Genomic DNA, 20824 nt, shown 5'->3' on the forward strand with positions numbered 1-20824 from the left:
AGGTTGCACGGTCTTTGAACGATTTAAAGCCAGGACCTTGGAGGCCATTCGCATTATACAGGTTTGTTTGCCGACGTTCTTTTAAAACAAGCCTGTCTCATCTGCATTGAAATCTTGCTCTTCCATATAACCCTTCCCGTGTATAATGCTTAGCAGATGCTCTTTAAATTCTTCTGCAGCTTCCTGATCTGCAGGACCTGCCTTGCCTGCAAGTTTAACATTTTCCATGTGGTATCGCCTTTTGAAACGTGCAAGCCAGCCTGTGCTGGCTGAGAAGGGTTTAACCTTTTCCTGACCCTGGGTAACATGACTATAAATTTCCTTGGCTTTCAGCCTCACGACAACACTGTCTACTATGCTCTTTTTATTAGTTCTCATATCCTGAATCCACAAATTTAGCTGCTGTTCCATCTTTTCCATAGCTGCATCACACACAATTGATGTTACTTTAGCACTTTCTGGAGCGGCCTCACGCACAGATCGACAGATATCCTCTTCCCTTTTCTGGATGTACCGTATTGTTGATTCGTTGACATTGAATTCACGGCCAGCAGCACTGTAACTCAGGCCTGAACGGAGCTTATCTAAACACGCATTTTCTCTGTAAGGCACATTACAGCCTTCTTGCGCTTCGGAGCACTAGACGGTGCCTTAGCAGTGCACCCGGGGGCCATTTTAAACAGTAAAATCAACAAGTAGCATAAAAAATGTGAGAACGTGGTTTCAGTAGACTGTGAAAAGGATATCTGCTTACATTGCCGGCTCAAATAAGGTGGCAGAACATGGCCTTGTTTAAGTTCCGCTAGGAATGTGTGTGTAAAGGCTGTTCAAATTTTTCACTGCTCTGCACGTGTCTGTAAATGAGAAAGAGCCACAAGTACTGCTTTGAGGTTACAAATTTTATCGTGTAGGTGAATTTGCACAGAATCCGTGAACGAGGACGGACTGTATTTATATGGGTCTCTTGCAAAAAAAAGTGATCAGTTAAATTTTTTAGTATAAAGATATATTAGTTTAGGATGCTGTTTTGTCGGGGGACGTGGAATGGAAGTGAGTTGGAGAAAAGAAAGTAAAATTTCTGACTTTTAACTAAGAGCTTGTTGATAATTCTTTAAGGCTGAATGGGTTTTGCATTTCTGTTGCATTTGGAGTCTACCGGACATTTTTAAAAGGATGCATAGCAGTTTCAGAAGTCATTAGGACATCAGAAACGGAAACTGCCAGTATTTGAAATTATGAAGGATTTTCACTGCATATTTGGTATGCGCTTTCTCAGAATTCTTTTACAGAGAGAGCAGGGGGACTAGGACGCAGCATGGGTTCAGCTGTTCACTGGAAGAAAAAACAAACTTCAATTTGGAGGAAATATGTTGGCAATTTCTTGTAAGAATTTTTAAATTGTAGGGGGAAAAGTCGATTTTTGTCGTCTTCACACCTCTCAGCACGCCGGTTTCGGGTTGGATTCAAGCTTTGAAAGACCTGAGCTCCTTGCAACGAACCAGAGCAGTCCTGGGGGCCTGAGGGATGTGCGGGCTCCCTGGGACGGACGAAAGCGCCGGGAACGTCCCCACGCTGGAGTTCCGGACGCCGCTCTGGGGGCCCTCCCGAAAGGGACGAGGCGGCTGGCGGGTCACGGCGCTTCTCCGCTGCCCGCCCTGCACTACGGGGACCGCGCGCGGCCTTCCCGACCCCTCCTGCCCGGGGAGGCTGCCAGCGGCAGGTCCTCCGTGACCGAAGCAGCGGGCGGCCCGCAGGAGCGCGCTCGAAGCTCTCGGGCCGTCGGAGGCCGCTCTCCCGCCGCCGTCCTCGCTGTCGGGTCAAGCATTAATGGGGCACTCGGTGCACGCGGGCGTGCGGGAGCGAGCGCGGCGCGTCCGTCCCAGCACGCACGGCGTCCCCGCAGGATGCTCCGTCCGCGGCCCCGGGCCGGCGCCGGGTCCCCTCCAGCCCCTCCCGGGCTTGCTCACCGCGGGGGCCGGGCTCTCCCCCGCCCGCTGCAGGTGGGCGGGCGGTGTCCACGCGACGGGGCCGAGGACCGGCTGCCGGGAGGAGCCTGCGCGCGGGGCCGGGTGGACCGTGTCCGAGGACCGGAGCCAAGTGCCGCGCGGAGGCGGAGACGGCGGCGGCGGCGGCCACGCGTGGGGCCAAGAGCGCGGCGCCTGCCACGGGGAGGGCGGGGCCGGAAGGGCCGCGCGCCGGGCGGCCGGGGCGCGGTCTGAAGACGTCACTTCCGGCGGCGGCCCACTTCCTGGAGAGGCTAGGGGCCTGAGATTGGTGCAGCCCAGAGGAAGGAAAGAGGGTGAGGAGAGGCGGCGGCCGAGCGGGCGGGCGACTGGGGCGGCCGGGGTCGCTCCGGGCCGCCGGGGCCGCCCGTCCGCGCCCTCTCGCGCGGGGCCAGCTGCCGGGGCTGCCGCGGGTGGCGTCCGCGGCCCGCGCGCCGCCGCTCAGCGCCTGTGCTGTGTGTTGCAGGTGTACCCGGAGCCGCGGAGCGAGAGCGAGTGCCTGAGCAACATCCGCGAGTTCCTGCGAGGCTGCGGGGCCTCCCTGCGCCTGGAGGTGAGCGGCCGCGGGCGCGGGGCGCGGCTCGGGCGGGGCGGCGGGGGGGGGGGGGCACGGCCCGCAGCAGCGGCGCTCGGAGGCCGAGCTCGCGGGCCCCCCGGGTGGGAACGCGCCCCCAGGGCGGGGAGGAGCCGCCGCAAGCTGCCGCCAGCCTCTGGCCCTCGCTTCTGCGAGCAAAGCCGGAGGCTCGGGCGGGTGCCCCACGTTGGCGACAGCGGGGTTGTCGTCCGAGTCCTCGGTCCCCCCCGCCGCTCGGACGCTGCTTTCAGGCGTTCCCCGGGGACCCGCGTGCAGGTCCGGGTCAGCCCGTCGCCGTTCCCAGCGGTGGTCAGGACGAGCTGGGCACACACGCCCAGCCCTACTCCCTTTCCCAGCCAGAAATTAGGTGGTTTTTACGCGAACACTTGGCTGAGCTCTGTCTTGGGGAGCGAACCGGGCGGGTGTCTTCTCCGTGCTGGCTGAGATTCGGCACTTCGCACGTTGGTGCTGCTGGAAACGCGTTTTCACCCGGTGCACTCTGGTTTTCCCTGACCTCGGAGTAGGGCTTTAGATCCAGAGGTCGAGCCAGTCTTTCCTTTGGGAGTTCCCGGTCAGGGAGCGTGGGGCCGCGCTGCGCCTGCGGCTTTACCACCCGCAGCCCTTGGTTCGGCATCCCGCTTGCGGCGCGCGGTCAGGCTGTAGAGAAGAGCGCAGGAACGCAGGGCCCGCAGAACCTGCCCTGTAGGTGGTTCCGGAAAGGTTTCCCTCCTGAAAGGACAGGCTTCTTGGAGGAAAAAACCCAGAAGCCCTCCAGTGTGTGAGGGAACGTGACACAGACCACGTACGTGCTAACTGGAACCGACGGGAAGACTTGAGGAGACCAAAGGGCGGCTTGGGAGGGAGCGACGTTGTTTCAGAAGGGCCTTGTCGTCTTACCCTTGGTTCTCGTTGGGCGGCGAGCACGCGCCTTGCTGGCAGCAGGGTTTGCTTTTCCCGGACTTCTGTTGTGAGACGATTTTCTTCCAGCCACGTTTTGCTCGGTGCGTGTTAAGATTATAATCTCACAAGTTTGTGTGGGGCTCTTTAAGGCAGTTCTAAAGGTGAGTCTCAAAAACCTTCCTTCCTTCCCGTTCCAGAGGTTGCTGTTGGAATCTCATACCCAAGTCTTCTCTGGAATAGTTCCCTTAAAGGTGCGCTGGAGAGGTCACTCACCTGTCCTGCGCCCCTAGAACGGTTTCAGGCATACCATAGGCCTTCAATAAATTTGTAGTTGATAGTAACTTTTTTTAAAGGTTTTATTTATTTATTTGACAGCGAGAGAGACCGTGAGAGAGAGAACACAGCAGGGGGAATGGGAGAGGGAGAAGCAGGCTTCCCTTCCATTCGGGGCTTGATCCCAGGACCCTGGGACACCCAACGACTGAGCCATCCAGGCACCCCGAGTAGTTTTTTGTTTACAGGGAAATTTGGATGACTCGTTTTTAAAGAGTAAATTATCTCTTCTAATAAACAGGCGTCTTGTTCATATTCTTCCAAGCTCAGTTGAAAGGCACACTTAAAACTCATAATTACCTGAGATAATTAAAGTGAGAAAACAGCACATCAAAACCCTCAACTTGTCACTTTGATTGTTGCCTCCCCCCTTAGGAAGTCACCCAGAGAAAGGAGTTTGGTGTGGTGTGAACCCAGCTGGGGCTTCCAGACTTGATCTCCTCCGGGGTGTGAAGGGGCTGGCCTGTTCCCAAGCCCCTTGTCCTGGCCGTGCGCACCAACCCTCTGCAGCGGTTCCCCAGGGGCCTTAAGAAAGCTACTGGGCAGGGAAGGACCTTGCATTGATGTGCGTTCTAGGCTTTACAGGCTTCATTTTTGTGCATTCTGAAAGATAAGAGGACCGGTTTGAAAGGATAAATCCAATCCTTACAACTGAGCTTGAATTCCAGATTAGCTTTTGTTCTAGAGTGTGTCCAGGTGTTTTTTTCTGAGAGTTCAGAGTGAGATATGTCTGTAAGGGATTGTTTTTGGTAATGTCTTTTACCACTTTCTTACTATGCTAAGTTTTAAACTTGCTATTTTTTACTATTTTAAACGATGCGATGATTTCTTAGAGGAAAAGAGGAATTGAGCATCCTGGTTACTGTATCAGTTCTCTTAATTAACTATAGAAAACCAGGCATTTCCCCCAGCAGGTGGTTCGGGTTATGGAGGGAGCTTTAATTTTAAAGGAACGTTATGCAGTTTGCATTTATTAAACCTTGAGAAACAATTTAGGTTTTTAGTTGGACAACATTTTTAAACTTGGGGAAAAAACAGCTGTGGGAAAACCACACCTGGGGCGTGGGTGACCTTTTGTTTTTCTCTTTGCTGCTGGTCTTGCATCTTATTTGAATCCTTCATTTCCTTGAAATAGTTTGGAATTTGATAAGAATTCAGGGTTTTCCCCTCGTGTTCCTAAGGGTGGGGTACGGTAAGGTCTGAGAGATGCCCCTGTTGAGAACTGTTCGGATAATTAAAGTTGATGCTGAACCGTACTGACAGAGGAGATGGTACTGTGCTTCTCCACTTACTTCTGGGAATACTATGTTGAGAACCCGACTTTGCCTGGTGCACGTAGCAAGGACAGAATTGTCCTAGACCTACGTGCAACATAGGCGAGAGAGCGAGTCTTGCTACTGGGAACTAAGCACCCTGTCGTATAGTTTCCCAGAGTATCCATTTTGTCTTGTTTCAGTTCTCAATTATGTCTTTATTTGTGAACTTTTTTTTTTTTTTAATGATTTTATTTATTTGACGGAGAGACAGCGAGAGAGGGAACACAAGCAGGGGGATGGGAGAGGGAGAAGCAGGCTTCCTGCTGAGCAGGGAGCCTGATGCAGGGCTCGATCCAGGGATCATGACCTGACCTGAGCTGAAGCGGACAATGACTGAACCACCCAGGCGCCCCTATTGGTAACCTTTTCTAAAGGACTCCACATGTCGCTTGTTCTGCTCCTCTGTCTTGACCACGACTTAGCACAGCCATAGTCTGGCAGTGAGGAAGCCTAGCCCAGTGCGTTCGCGTTCTCAGCACTTACCGGGGAGCCACTGTTGGGGCCTTGCATCGGTATTAATCCTTGGATAGGGCACTGTGAGGTTCAAGGTGTAGGGGCTTTTAAATACTTTGAACCCTTGCCAAACTGTCCCCCGAGTTTTCTTCCTCCACCTTGCCAGCAGCAGTGGGCAGACACTCTTCGTACCTGCCATGTGTTTTCTTGACCTCTCGGGAATAAAGAAGCCTGTTGGGATAAACATTTGGGTTTTTTTTCCCCCCAGTATCCTCCATGGTGCCCCCATTTCTGGGTAGGCAGTCCAGGAGTCGGGGGACGTTGCCGATGCCCTGCACCGCGCGCTGGTACTGGAGGACAGAGGTTGCAGACCTCGCATGGGTCTCGCGCTTCCTCCTGGCCTTTTCACGGTCCGCTCCTGCGGCTCTGTGTGCGGGCCAGGCGGCTCTGTGCAGCCCGGCGCTCCGGCTGCAGGAGCATCTCCCTCTGTGTGGGGAAGGCGCTTGGGAAGGAAAAGGAGCTCAGGTGGGTGCTCCAGCTTTGGAATCAGCCGGGCTGATGTAGTTAGTGGGGAGGTTTTGGAAAACCTTGTCTTACATGTGTTTCCGAAAACACTCTTCAAAAACGCAGGGAAGGACAGACTATTTTTGTGATAGTATATATAATTCTTGATGCTCTTTGAGAGTTTTAGCCAAGGTTGTGATTGAAATTTTGTCCAAAAGAATATTTAAAAATAGAGTCGAAATTAAAACGTGCTTACATGAAACTTTAAACAGTTTATTGACAGGTTTAAGCATGAATTGAAACGAAGTCCAAAGTGCATTCGTAGTCCTTTTCCTACGGACGGAATGCCCAAAAGTGACAAATCCCCCAGCAGGTGTTACTTTTGTCTTGGATTGAGGCAGACGCATCGTCGAGCCGCTTTACTGCAACTTGGTGTGACCGTACGTCGAGGCCACGTGGCAGTATTTTCCTTAGCTGGTCCTCTTCGCTGTTGACCCAGTGGTAAGCTGGAAATGGTGGGTCGTGCCGCAGAGTTTGACCTTTATCGATAAAGCTCTTGAGGTTTACGCACCATGCCTTTTCAGAACTCGCTCTTGTGTGAGGGAGTGGACTTCGGTTTGGAAGGTGCGTATTCTCTGGACATTTTATAGGTGCTTAAAAGTGAAGAAAGCTGATTCTGTTTAGATATTGTGGTTCTATCTAATTTGTTGGCAAAAAGTGTCCCAGTTTGACCCTCTGTCTTAAATCTTTGTGTCTTGCCAAATTATTTCGTGGGGTAAGCTGTTCGTCACCTGTATCTAGGCTGATTTTTCAGAGTAAATAACTAGGCTTTCCCCTCCACCTCTGGTCTGTGCTGTAGCTCGTAGTCTAGGTGGTGCTGTCCAGCGAGTGTAATGTGAACCGCGCTCATCGTTCTAATGATTTTGGTAACTACGTAAAATAAAAAACACGAAGATCATTTTAATAACTTTTTCTGTAACAGAAATTATCCATAATGTTCCAACATGTACTTAACATAAAAGCGTTGAGCTCCTGTTTTCATGTTAAGTCTTTGAAACTCGGTTTGTTTCTGTCATACTCACAGCTCTTTGCATTCTGGGATCAGCCATGTTTCGAGCGCTCAGCAGCCTGTGTGTGGGTGGTCTCTGTGTTGGATGGCCTGAGTCTAAACACCGGTTGAGAGGCTGTCATCCTTGGAATTCAGTGGACTGACACTAATTGAACAAGCAACCTGCCCGTGCGTTTCATGTGAGCTGTTTTGTTTACTCACAGGCGTTTTGCAGATAAGGAGCTAGATCTGGGGTGGTTCGTGGGTCTCGGGGCACAGCCCGGCAGGCAAGCAGGCGCGGGATTGGAGGAGCTAGATGAGGGTTGGTTGGCGGGTTTCAGGGCGCAGCCTGGAGGCGAGCATGCATGGGATTGGAGGAGCTAGACAAGGCGTGGCTGGCGGGTTTCAGGGTGCAGCCGGCAGGCGAGTGCAGGATTTGTACTCTGGTCTGGTGGTTCCACTGGGCAGGCCCTCGCACGCGTGCTGCTGCCTGGAGGGCAGGAAGCTGAGCTGTGTGATGATGGCGGAGCCGCACTGGTGGACTGTTTCTGGCCGGGGCCGTAGGTGAGTTCTGAGTTGAGTTGGTGGCGGGGAAGGCCTTGTGGGTGGGCCCCCCGTGCAGTCATGTAGGGCTCTGTACTTGGCTTAGTGTTCTGCTCGCACCATCTGAAATTCTGAGGCATTTTGAATCAGGAGGTCTGCATTTCGTTTGTGCTGGACCATACGTATTGGGTGGTTGGTCTACCCCGGTGGTATGGTTCTTAAAGGCATCTGAGAGAGAACAGGAGTAAGGTGTTGGCTGAGTGCCCATTACATTCGGGACCCTGTTGTGTTTGCTGACCCACTTGATCTCCGGGCAGTCCTACTAGGTTGTATCTGTAGTGTCCTCACACTGCGGTTAGAAACCCCAGACGCTGGGAGAGGGGCACCTGCCCGAGGTCCAGAGCTAGAGATGGTGGCCCCCCCACTGGCCTAGCTTGCCAGAGGCCTCCTGAACAGTGACAGTCCGTGTGCCCCTCCCTGAACAGAGGTGAGTGCAGGGACCTGGAGCCGAGTGTAAAAAGGGAGAAGGTGAGAAAGGGGCACAAAGGAGGCTCACAGCTGTGGATTCCTGTCCTGTGTGCTGTTGGCCTGAGGCCAAGTAGAGTCTCCAGCACGGGCCTGGTGGGCTGGGTGACCCCGAGCACTGCATCCCTGACCCACTGAGGGGAGGTGGTGAAGTGAGACCCAGTTCCGGACCTTGGCCCCTTTTGCCATGCTGTGAGCGAACTGCTGTGAGGCGCTGCTTCTCCAGCAAAGTCAGGACCGTGTCCTCTCTGGGGCACTAGGAATTGTCCCACCGTCCAAGGTGCCACCTTCCCTGTCCGTGGTCATGGCAGGACCCAAGATACAGACCCAGGGCTCTGTTTTTCTGCGGGATCCCGTGGAGAAGGCAGTCCTGCGGTGTGGGGGTGCATGAGGGGTGGGGGCGGGCTTGCGGGTCCCCTTGGGAGGAGGAGTCTCGGCTCTGTGTGTCCATTTTCACTGCCTCCACCAAGGGTACTGGGCCAGACGCAGGGCGTTGGGCCGGATATTTGGGAGGTTCCTGCCAGGTCAGGACGGTGGTTTCCAGCGCAGTAGTCCGCCGCCCCAGCCAACCGCCAGTGCAGCACCAGGACCGAGCCCAGGGTTCTCCTCTCCCTTTTTGGGCCCTTGCCTGGGACAGTTCCCTGAGGTCTGCCTGGGGTGCCTCCCGGGACAGCTGTTGACCGTCGTTTCAGCCCGGCTTACCCGAGTTAGAGCTGCGTCCTGACTCGTCGGCGGGTACTGGCGCGGCTTCCGTGTGCGGCGGAACGAGAAGGCGGCTCTGCTTCCCTGCATGTCCGCTGCCCCAGCCGCGGCTGCAGGCGCCCGTCCACTTCCCCTTGGCGGGGCTGGGGGTGTGTGGCATTCAGCCTTCGTTGGCTGGGGTCTGTGGCCCTCGCTGTAGCCCGGGTGGGGGCAGAAGGCTGGGTCTTGAGCACAGCAGGTGGGGGTGGGAGGGACGTGCGGAGCTCACTGTGGCCTCGTCTCCCATTCTGGGGCAGATGGAGACCCAGAGGTGTGTGTGGGACACGCCTGTGTTCCCAGGAGATGCTACTGGAAGGCGGTCGTCTGTGCCTCCGTCAGGTTGGCCTGGCGGGCTGCTGGGCAGAGGGGAGGGCCCAGCGCCTCTAACAGTGAGCGGCTCCCGCGGTCTCCTCTCCCTTCGCCGCTCTCACCAAATGCCGCCGTGTTCTTCTTGGCCTCCTGTCCCACGCCGGCCGTCTGGCCCGGCCACCAGCACCCACAGCGGCCCCATGGCAGTGTAGGTCCTCTCTTGTCCTTCTCCAGGCTGGTCTCCCTCAAATGCAAATCTGACTTCTGGCGTCTTCCCCCTGACTCCGAGTCTGCTTTGGGTCTTACACTGAAATCCAGACTCCCTGGAAGTGAGGGGGAGCACGACAGGAGGCTAGGGTGGTGCTGGGCCAGAGGGTGGAGCGGTCCTGGCCGTCACCCGCGCACGCGGGCCTGTGCTCAGTGATGTGGGGCTGCCGGGGCAGACCGGCTAGGTGGTCTGACCAGAGTCCGAACCATCTTGGCTGTCATTTGGGGTGTAGACTATACAGGGAATCCAGAGCAAAGGCAAGAGGACCCGAAGAGGTGACGGCAGGTAAGGGGTGATGGCCTCGACCCCCAGCAAGGGCGGCATCCGTGGTTGGAAGTGTGTGTTCCTGTTTCATGCAGAAGGTGGGGTGACCTCCGCGTGGGCTGCGTGGAGGTAATAAAACTAATTTCTGTTCATTATAGTCTCCTGCGTTACACCACATCTGTCAGCTGAAGGAGAAATTCCTGTTTCTGCCAAAGGTACAAGTAACTTGAGTGTATAGATCTCTTAGAGAATTTTTGGTTTCAGCGGGTGTATAGCTGTTGGGTAAGGTTGATCTCCGTCCTTGCATTGTCCTTGGAAGACGGCCAGCGTAACCAGTCAGCACGGATGGGGCGGCTCAGCGGTGCCGCGGCAAGGCCCAGGGTCTGGGGAGTTTGCCTGGGCGCCGTGCGCAGGGTCTCACGGACAGGTGGCCGGCTGGGCGCTCCGAGGTGGTTGGCGAACTCACGGCTAGTGCTTGGGACGAGGGGCCCTGTTTCCTGATACTGTTGGCGGGGTGTCACTCTTCCCCCCGGGGGCTGCTCTGGTCCGAGTCACAGGCCCTTCATCTTCCTCCCAGCAGTGCACCTGTGTCCGGTCCTGCCGCACGCGTCTGGCTTTCCTCTCTGCTCCGAGCGGCAGGAGGCCATTTGGAAGGGGCTTGTAATCACATGGGGCTGGGGCCCACCTGGCCCATCTCCGCTTGCGCTTACTCAGGGTCAGCAGACGCCTGTCCTGAGGTACACCTGCAGAGTCCCATTTGCTGCGGCGGGTACCAGCGCTCCCACGGTGGTGTCCTGGCACGTTCCAAGCCCCGGGCTTTGGGGTGGGTTTGGAAGACCTGTTGGAATTCTGCCGGGGAGTATTGGGACGGAGGCTGTGGTGTCTGGTGACCAGGGGTAGTCTAGTCCTGGCTTTGCACTGAGAGATTGGTGGCCCTGCCTCCTTCCCGCCTGTAGCCAAGCCACGGGAAACCAAGTGGGGAGAACCGACTAGGACCTCCTGCTCCAGCTGCGCGAAGGGATTAATTGAAACAGGGGCCTGAGATAACTGGGGTCCTTCCACGGTTCTGGGGTGTCTTAGGGCTGCATGAGCATGACGGGCGGCGCTGGCTCTGGGGACGTGAGGGCGGGTGGAGGCGGCAGGGAGATGGTCATGTCTGCGACACAGAAGAGGTGGTCTTGGCATGGCAGGAGAGTGGGGGGCGTAGTCCTGAGCATGCCCAGTGGTGTCCCCCATTTTCTGACCGAGCCGGTGTGGCTGCCTTCTGGGCGGTTGGCTCATCAGCCAGCCCGGTAGACCGACGGCATTCGGTGCACAGCACCACAGGTCGGTCCTTCTCCTCGGAATGCCCCAGCCAGGCATGCTGCGGTCAGGGCTGTGGTCCTGCGGGCGGCGAGTGGGCAGGAGTGTGGAGGTGGCTGGGGCCGTGTTGTCGCGCTGCCGTTGGCTGCTCGTATTCAGGGAAGACCTGTACTCAGCTCGAGTCTGCTCGAGTCCTCGTCCTCACGCTGTGCTGCCATCTGGGGATGGCCCAGGTGGCCTCCAGCCCAGTGGTCCGCCAGCCTGTCCTTGTCACCGTTCGGGCCACCACCCTGCTGAAAAAGAGCTCTGGTCGGGCCCCCGTTACCCAGAGGCTTGCGTCCAGAAGGTTGTGGGCGGCACCTCTCAGGACTTGAGCCTTGTCGGGTTCGCCTGTCCCTCCCTCTGCGCTTGGACTTTCTGCCCAGGTGTGCTGAAGCGCTTGCGGTGTCCCGAGTAGTGGTTGCTGCTCGGCTCACTGAACGTAGCGGCGTGTGTCCCGTCATGAGTGCTGTGCGCCGGGGCTAGAGAGGGTTGGGAACGCGGCTGGCCCCAGCTAGTGCGGGCTGGGCCCGGGTCCTTCCGAGCTCCCCCCTCCCCCGCTTGTGTGCTGGTGGCCCCTGCGACACCGTCTGTCCCTCCACGCACCCTCCTCCGTGCCAGCTCGCCCCGTCGGGGCCGCGCTGGTGAGTGTGAGGGTGGGTTGGGTCTTGGTTGGAGCTTCTGTGTCTCACCTCGGGCTCGGGGCAGATGTTGGTGGAATTGGTGAAGGACCCCGCGGAGCGCTGGGCAGACCGGCACTGGAAGGGGCTCGGCGCGTTTGGTCTGCCTCGGCTGGATGCCCCCTGCCCCCATTCACCCCTTTCTGGCCAGTGAGGCCTTAGGGTTGCTCTGATTGCTCTCAGGGCCTTGCTTCCTTGAACTTGTAGCTGAAGTGCAAGTGGACCCGTAGCCTTTCTCCCTCCTGAGGAAGGTGGCTGCTGGTCTGAGGGCGGGGCGGCCTAGGGGGACAGGCAGCCGTGTTCGTGCCAGGCCTAGAAGCCTGATGAGTGGGAGCTGGTCCTGCCTGCTCTTGGCCCGCCGGCCGCTGGGGAGGCTGCCTGGGGGCCTGGCGGTTCTGCTCTCCTCGGAAGCTCTTAGGTCTCCTTACCTCTGGAGAGTTTTAGAATCAGGACCTGGAGCCTGGTCGAAAAACAACCTGCCAAGTGTCCGCAGCTCTGCTGTGAGGGACCGTGAGGGTGTCCTCCTGACGGCAGAGCAGCACCGCAGCTCCGTGCTCTGTCTGGAACATTCTCCGCCTCCCTGTGCAGAGACGGGAGGTTTCCTCCCGCCCCCTCCGCAGCTGTGGGGACCCTGGGAGGATCCAGGCAGGGGCGGGCCTGCGTGTGTGGAAGAAGCTCTCTTGTTCCCTAATCTAGAAGGGGTCCAGATGCTCGTTGCAAGCTGGCCCTAGTCGGTTGGTGGTTTCGGAAACAGGTCGGGTGGAGATGAGACGGCTCGGATGTGCCGTCTGCGCACGTGCGGGGTGCCGGCAGGGCTGTGCTCGCTGAGCGCGAGGGTGGGCGTGCGCCGTGCTTGTCGCTGTCCCTTTTAGGGCTGCCGCTCTGGGGGCCTGGGGCTTGCCTGGGCTGGCTCGGCTGAGCCGCACCTGCCCGCAGTGTCGCTGGGAAGACTTCTCGCTAGCCTCACGCATCCTCGCTGGCCTAGACCCCTGGGACAGGGGTTTCTGTGCACGAAACATGCATTGTCCTGACCACCACCAGGTTATATGTGTAGTTTCTGCTTTGCCGTTGACTAGGATGGCCAGTGTTGGCCAACCGGTGGAACGTGGTTTATCGAGGCTCTATCTCTTCTTTTTCCACACGGCCTCGTGAGAAAACCGTCAGTCGGGACTGATGAATGGGGCAGTGTGATTCGGGAGCTGAGACGTGCGTGGTCTGAGAGATGTCTCTGCCCAGAGAAGAGGCTAGTTGCTTAGTGTGGTGCCTTCTGACCTCTTCTCCTCTCTCCCTCCTTGCTTGAGGCTGCTCTCAATGTCTTGGTCCTCACTGCTCTACTACGGTTTTAAAAACGGACAAAATCCCTGCTGACCTTCTGGGAAGGGGAGCCCCCTCTTCCTGACAGGTAGTTGCCCTGAAGTGGGTCGCGTCCCTGAGGAGCTTTCTTAGGTCCTGGGAACCGATGAGATGACCAGTTCCCAGGGAGTGATGACAAAGCAAAACCAAACTCAAGGCCTCTCAGACCACATTTGGATAGGAAATTTGCCCTTCGTGTGTTTTTTTAAAAAAAGTGATTTTCTAGCCAGAACATGTATTTCCAGCCTACTTTGTATCCGCGTGTGCTGTTTTCTCGAGTAGTGTAGAGAAACTCCCTGCTCTGTCCTTGAGGCGCAGACAGAACTTGATGGGGCATTAGTGTTCCCACTTTCTCGCGGCTGAGAGCATGGTCCCCTGCCCTTGAGGGAGGACGGGCAGGTAGTGTCCACTGAGGTTGCAGAGTGTGGATCTTGTAAAATACGGATTCCAGGGTCCCCCTGGAGAAGTTTGACTCCCATTAGTGGGGTTTTTAAAGGTCACACAGTTGAGTCCGTCAGATCTGGGTTTGGTGAGGTGGGGAGAGCTCTGGCTGGGAGAGGGGAATGTGGTGATTTTGCCCACGCTTTCAGGAGAGCCAAGGGTTCTGCCCAGCTTTGGACGGGCACCTTCCTCCAGCCTTCTTCTTGCAGGGCCCGGCCAGCCCAGCGCGCGGGGGTGGGAAGGAGGTGGGTGAGGCAGCCGTGGGGACCCTAAAGTGACACGCAGCCTGTTGGGATTGTTCCTTCTGAGTGTGGATGATGAGGGAATGCTTTTAATTTTCTATTTTTCAGATTCTAACCTGCCCTTCTAACTGCCTTCTGCCCTGGGACAGCTGAGGCTGACCGTGTGGAGGACGAGTGTGAGGCCCTGTGCCTTCACTCCGTTTCTCATCTAGACACTTTGTCCCATTAAGTATTTAGGTGCTTCTGTTTTGCTGGGCATGAAACTGTGTAGTAGACTTCAGGATACCGGCCTTGAGTACCCGGCATGTCCATCTTTCAAATGACAGCCTTCTTCTTTAGCGTCCAGAACCTTCTTCCACCTTTGTCGTTGATTATGACGTCCCTGTTTTTGAGGAGGCGGGGGTGGTGCGCCCCTAGTGTGCCCTTAGGTCTGGGTGGGATTGGGTTCAAGTTAAGCGGCTTAGGTAAGGATTCCACACATGTGGTGATCCCTATGTCCACGGGGCCTGTCGGGAAGTGCTTATGTGACCCTTCATACCGCTGGGGCTCAGTTCTGACCCTTGGCTTAAGCTGACGCCTGCCAGGTCTCTGCACTGTGAGGGTGCCCTTCGCCTTTGCACCTGCCGTGTAAGCTATGGGGTTGGGGCCCAGAGCCTTTCACCTGATGCTCTTGGCATCCCGTGACGATCCTTCCTGAATTAATTGCTGTCGGGGTGGCAGCCAGGTGGTCGTGGGGCCTTTTGGCATGCACTGCCTTGGGGACATCTGGTTCTGAGGGTGGTGTTTGGCATCTAAGAAAGTGGTGTGTATTTTGGTCTGTGGAAGAGATTATTTCTGCTTTGAAGAATCTGAAGATGATACGGTGTCATTTGTGAACTTAGCCATTCAGTTCTGAGCTCGCCCTTTCCTGTGCTGCTCTCCATGCAGCCAGCCAAAGTCAGCCCCCGACTCCTGTGGATGCCGAGAGCTGCGCTCCGTCTGGGTGGACTTCAGGAGTGAACAGGAAGGTTGACTGAAGCGGAGAAGGCAGTGGTGTGTGTGAGGAGGAGTGACAGATGTGCAGAGAGGTAGAGCTAAGTGTTTGGAGCTGCACACCAGCGGCTCCACGGTCGCGGCGGGTTTGTATCTCGTGGCACGTGGAAGATGGCAAAGTGTTTCCCCCGGTGATAACTGGTCTGCAGACAGTTGATGAGGATGTCCCTGAACTCCGCTTTGCCCCGAGGGACGAACACGTGCACAACATGCCTCTAGGGCAGCCTCAGGAGCCTTGCGTGGCAGGTAAAGCAGATACGTGTACCTGGGATACGGGAGAGGCTGTAAGTCCTGCAAGAGGGGCAGTCACATGGGGCCGGGCTGGAGAGAGAGACCGTTCAGGTGGCCAGGCCTGGGAAGGTGAGCGGGCGGAGGCCGGCTGGCCCCGGCTCAGTTGAACCAACGAGACCTCCTGGATCTGATGAACTGTCCTGAATAGGAATACAAGAGAATCTGAGTTGCGGCTCTCTGGGTCTTCCTTTCTTGGGGTATGTAATAACCTTGAACTTGGGGAAGTTTTAGTGTTGGGTATTATAATAGGTAGGGAAGGGCACTTGGTCTAGACGGGTGCCCAAGCATTTTAGAACACATTTAGAATGGCGGCCAGTAAAGGATGGAGCGTTCCGGCGGGGAGTGTGCTGGCAGGGACACTGTCGTCCTGTTCTGGTCCATGATGGCGCTTCCCTTGAGATCCTCCTCATCCAACCTGTCTGAATGTTTTGACGGCGTCTGTTCAAGTCTCATGTTAAGCACCAACCGCTGTCTTTTCTGACCGCTTAAAATTTCTCCTACGTGATGGGACGTTCTTTTGCATAGCACTGAGCAGTTTAGAGAGACTCTGTCGTTTGTCGTTGTAATAGCTGATTGTCGTGAAGCCCTTTGAATTTTCACCGCATGGTGGACTTCTGATCCACTTCCTCCTCTGTCCCCCTGGGGCTCCCTTCCTTTGGATCCTCACAGAAGGTCTAGGTTTAGCACGCTTGCCCTGCCTCCTGGCTCCTTGCAGCAGCTCTGTATCCCGGTTTTCACTGGTTGTGCTGGCTGATGATTTTTAACTTTTCAGTACTTCTAAAAATGTAAATAACATGCCAGAAGCGGGTATTTCTCCATTTGTCGTCTTAGAGCCTGCTCCTGTGTGGAAGGGGAAGAACCCGTGTCACTCCATGGGGGTTGGGGACAGGATGGAGAGAGGGGCACTTTGTTACGGCCATGCGTTGGGGGATTGGCCATGTTCCCCCTTGGTGTTCAGTGGGCAGGGTTAGTGTCTACAAGTTTCCTGTCTGCTGCGGTGACCCTTTTCTGGCCCTCTGGCCAGAGAAGGCAAGCTTTTCTTGGGGCTGTTTTTTGTCCTCTTTGGTGCATCTGGGCTGTGGGTTTCACTCAGTCTGGGGCTTTTGAAGCAAAAAAACCCAAAAACCTCACAAAACCCAGACAGCCCGCTGCCATGTTTCTTGGGACCTGAAGAAAGCCGTCTGCTTCCCTCCAGCTATGGGTTATCTTAATATCACTTTTGTATGGCGCGCCCAGGGCTTTTAGCTGCCCTTTGCTGGAGGAATAGGGCAGTGTCTTTCAACTCCTTGCTGTTGTCTGTCTGTGGGTTCCTATTCCTGACTATGGATTAAAGGCCCAGTAGCTTACCTGAATGCACAGCTGTGTAGCTGAGGGGGGGAGGATGGCTTCACTGCAGGGCTGAGGCTGGGAGCAGGTGGGCGACGTCTTGGGGGAAGGGTCTGGATGCCCTCCATGGGCAGGTAGATGGATGCCTCTGTGTATTGCAGTTCTCTTGTCTCCAGCGAGGGGTGATCTGGGTTTGAAATCGATGCTGGACTCTTAGGCTGTTTCATTTTGGGTAGAACCACCTCCTTTCTCCTCTTCTGTGTCTGTTTCATGGGTCTGGCAGCACCTGGAACTAGTCACTTGTTAGGGCCCAAGTGTAGGCGGCTGACTTTCCTTACTGGGGTCTTTCCTTCTAGCAGCTTCTGGAGAAGGGGCTGCTGTGGTGCAGCAGGTGCTCTGGTCCTGATGGTGCCGCGCTGGCTGAGGCGCCCTGGGACAGGGCTGGGATGCTGTCACTCCTTGGTTAGAACACCGGGCCTTTTGGAGCCCGTCTGCTTCCTGGTCTCAAGAATTCCCTGAAGCCTCCTCCGGATTGCTTAGGGCCTTAGCCATAGGGCCTGTAGCACTGGGATAGATGGCTTTACTATTAAAGCCTCTTCTGTCATTTTGGTGGAACCTCGAGAAGGATGAGAGCAACGTGTTTACTCTGCCACCTCTGAGCCCTTTATCCAAGTTTGCGTTTTGTAACTGTTGGCTCTAAGTCTTCTTGGTTTTTTTTTTTTTTTTTTTAAGATTTTATTTATTTGACAGACAGAGATCACAAGTAGGCAGAGAGGCAGGCAGAGAGAGAGGGAGAAGCGGAGAAGCAGGCTGCCCGCTGAGTAGAGAGCCCGATGCGGGGCTCGATTCCAGGACCCTGGGATCATGACCTGAGCTGAAGGCAGAGGCTTTAACCCACTGAGCCACCCAGGCGCCCCTGGCTCTAAGTTTTTAATGCAATGTACTCGGTACCTTTCGGGCTCTAAAGGTTCACCGCTACCTTAACGTAAACTCTAGCAGGTCGTGCATCTGCCCAGACCCCTGTTCGGCAACTGGCGGGTGGCTTTTCTTTGCAGGCCTGCCTCCTTGGCACTGGCAGGCAGACTAAGGGCCTGGTGTAGGCTGGTGGCATGCTGCATCTGGGTGGGCATGTCTGAGACTGCTGTCCCTTCCCACGGGCCTGCTTGCTGCGGACCTGGGCACAGGCACGCATGCGGCCGAGGAACAGTGCAGTGACTGAGCTGTCTTCGTTCTCCCGGGACTTCGTCACAGTCTTCTGGAGCCTGGGAGCCCGGTTCTCCTTTGTAAAACACAGCTGTCGCGAAGTCTTCGCAGCACCCAGGGGCCTCCCTGCCTGGTGGTGCTTCAGCCTTTCTGGTGGTTTCTGCTCCTCCATAGAGGGTGACGGATGCTTCCATTGTGCTGGTTATCTTCCTGCCCTCCGCAGGGTTTTGTACCCCCCCTTCCTGGAAACTCCCTAAAAGATGCGTCTGGGGTTCTTTTTACATGGGTGGTCCCTGTCCCTTTTCATGTTTGGGCGCTGGTACGGTGGAAACCACAAAATCAGATGAGCTCTGATTCTCATTTTACAGCACAAAATCGCCTGGGGGCATGTTGGGTGACCGCGGTGTGTATTGGTAGACTCCGTCGTCGAACTAATTTTATCCCCGGAGCGTAGGAGTAGGCAGGATGAGCAAGCACCACAGAAGCCAGGGAGGCGAATTCCCTGCTGGGCCCCGTTCTTCACGCACCCGCCGGCCCGGACGCTCGCATTACACGTAAATGGCGTGACTTCCGGCTTCCTCTCCGCTCGTCTCGTCACAAGATCAGATTCCTTTTGACAGTGAGATAGGACGGAACTGTATTTTTAAACTTTGCGAACCGCACTCCAGAACTGTGCCAAAAGTAAGTTTCTTGCCTCAAAAAGAGCTTCCTCAGAGACTCCCTGGAGGCGCTGCCTCGTGCCGGCGAGGCGGACGGGCCCGGCCAGCCGCCCCTGGGGGCTCTGGGCGCCGGCCGGACGGTGTCCGCGTGTTTGCTTCCGCTCCCCGCTGGTCTCTTCTCGCGTCTGGCCTGGGCCGTCCTCCGCCCGTGGCCTCTTTCCTTCCTCAGGAGGGCCCCGCGGGCCAGAGGCGGTCGCGGGGAGCGGTCTGGGGTCGGCCGAGTGGCCGCGCTGGGCGAGCCTGCGGGAGGGAACCCGAAGAGCGTCACTGCCGCGCCTTCCGGCGTCCGGCCCCGTCCGTGTCCGCGGCCCTGGTGCTGGCGGGGGCCTCGGGTTTGCCCTCGGCTCTCCGTGCTGCTCGGCCTCGGCGGCTGTGGCCTTGTGACGCGTGACTCCAGGCCGGCCGCGCGCGGCTCAGACGGCAGGCTTGTCGGCCGTGGCCCCGGCTGGTCTGCCTCACCGGGCAGAACATTCCCGAGTCGGCAGCCCGCGCTGAGGGAGGGTGGTGGCAAGATGGCCGGAGGTTCCGGCTTCTGTGCGGCGGCCCTTGCTGTGGGACTTGTGAGTTCCACCCGCTGGTGCTGTAGACGCGAAGTTCTGACGGGTGACCTCTTCGTTGTGTGACGTGGAACACCGTCTGCTTTGCGCTGTGACAGCCGCGTTTGTATTCTGGGGAGGGTCGCTCTGGTACCCGCTGCTCTCCGTGAAGTCGAGCCGGGCGAGCCGGCGCACGAGGGCGGGACTCCCGCGGTGGGAGGACGTGCGGGGTGTTCGAGCCCCGGTCCTCCCTCCTCAAGGTGGCGCGCCACCGGGGCCACCTCGCGGTCAGCACGGCCCTGCGGGTCACAGCCATTCCTGAGCCGCAGGCGTCGCGGTGTCCTTCCCGTCGCGTGCCGGCGCCCTTCCTTTTAAACTTGGCCTCACTGCTGTGGGGACTCGAGGAGCGGCCTCCCTCCACAGCCCCGGGTCGGACTCAGCCCCGGGGGCGCCTTCAGGCCACTTGTCTGAGGGCCTGGGGCCGCGTCCCCCAGTGGGGCTCTGGGAACTCCCGACAGCCGCCACCTGTAAGGGCGCTGGTTGAAGCCGCGGGGTGTGACTGACGTGTGTAGACACGACAAGTCGGCGTTCAGAGGTTAGGGTGCTGATGCCCTCTGGTGGCTCGTAGGGCCCTGGGCACAGGCCGAGGCTCCGTCCCGGGGACGGGCGTGAGCAGGAACGAGGTCAGGCTGTTGGGCAGACCCCTTGCCGGAGGCTGCTGCTGAGCCTCTGTCTTCAGCCCTGGCGTGTTGATGTGGCCGGAGCTTGTGAAGGGAAGGGACACTGTGTTCTGGAGTGAGCAGGACTGCGGGCACAGCTGTCCCTGTTTGCAGTGACAGACACGTCCGTGTCTCAGCCGGCAGAGGTTTCAGCTCATCCTTCGTGTCAGCGTGGCCGGACTGGCCCGGCCTCTTCGCTTACTGTCTTTGCTTTTTGAAGACGGACTCTCTCCCCGCCAGGAGTCCCTTCTGCTGGGGGAAATGCGGCCTGTGGGTGCAGAGCCCGTTCTCGCCGGTTCTCGCCGGCTACGAGCCTCAGCAGCCCCGAGGTCTAGCCTCCGTGTTAGCTGCACAGCCAGTGTGGCTGTGCCCCAGACTCCGCCCTCGCCAGCCAGGCTGATGCGAGGCCCCCGCGGGAGCTGGTACCGCTGTCCTTGGAAGCAGAGGCCGGGGAGGTTGGCTGGAACAGCCCGAGGGCCCCCCGGGGCCTCTGCTTGGGGCTGGCCCGCATCGTCCTGCTCGGAGCGGGTGCGTGTCCGTGGGCTCCCAGCTCGTTGGCCGGAGCCCATGGGGAGGCGTGGCGGTGGGCGGGCAGTGCAGGGGGGCGTAGCCACGGTAGCTGCAGTGACCTTGACTCAGAGAAGTTGGAAACAGTGTGATGGGTGTTGGGTGTGACCGTTCCAGATCGGCTCAGCGTCTGCTCTCACAGCTTGTGCCTGTGAAACCTGTTTACTCTGCAACAACGTTCTCTTGGTAAGGCTTTCCTGAAAACCACGGTGCCTCCTTCTCCTCCAATGGCCCTCCGGTGTCGAGGGGGAGGGTTATGTGTTGGGCGCTCCCGCAGGTACACACAGGTCACCCTCCCGGCACTGCCCTGCCACGTGGATGCTGGGGATGCTTGGCTGACCTGCGCGACACATCCGCACCGTCCGGTACGGCGAGCCTTCCGGATCGCTGGTGTTAGTTCAGGTGCTGAACTTGGTCGTGGCTGTGACCGACTAAACGGGGACTGTGGCCGTGTAGAGTAAGCTCCGACTCGCAGAGTCCCAGTTAAGGCTGGGAGCGTGAATCCGGGCCAGGTACTCAGGTCTTCGGTGGCCTGTGGTGCCTGTTCTGGGGATGTCACTGGCAGTAGTTCTGGGGGGGAGTGGTCAGGGTGG

General features: G+C 57.3%; 1 protein-coding gene across 5 annotated transcripts in view; it reads left to right on the top strand.

The window, feature by feature from the left end:
- ARHGEF7 (Rho guanine nucleotide exchange factor 7) overlaps positions 1–20824 on the top strand; it is a 122229-nt gene that overhangs the window by 25667 nt on the left and 75738 nt on the right. For 4 of the 5 annotated variants that reach the window (XM_045978327.1, XM_045978324.1, XM_045978329.1 and 1 more), the window contains exon 2: positions 2470–2556. In XM_045978327.1, the coding sequence (XP_045834283.1) occupies positions 2470–2556 (87 nt within the window). Of the gene's footprint in view, positions 1–2182; positions 2300–2469; positions 2557–20824 lie in introns of those variants that run through there. The other variant, XM_045978328.1, reaches the window with a different exon arrangement.

Source organism: Meles meles, chromosome 14 (assembly GCF_922984935.1).
Source record: "Meles meles chromosome 14, mMelMel3.1 paternal haplotype, whole genome shotgun sequence".
In the NCBI taxonomy this organism is placed as follows: domain Eukaryota; kingdom Metazoa; phylum Chordata; class Mammalia; order Carnivora; family Mustelidae; genus Meles; species Meles meles.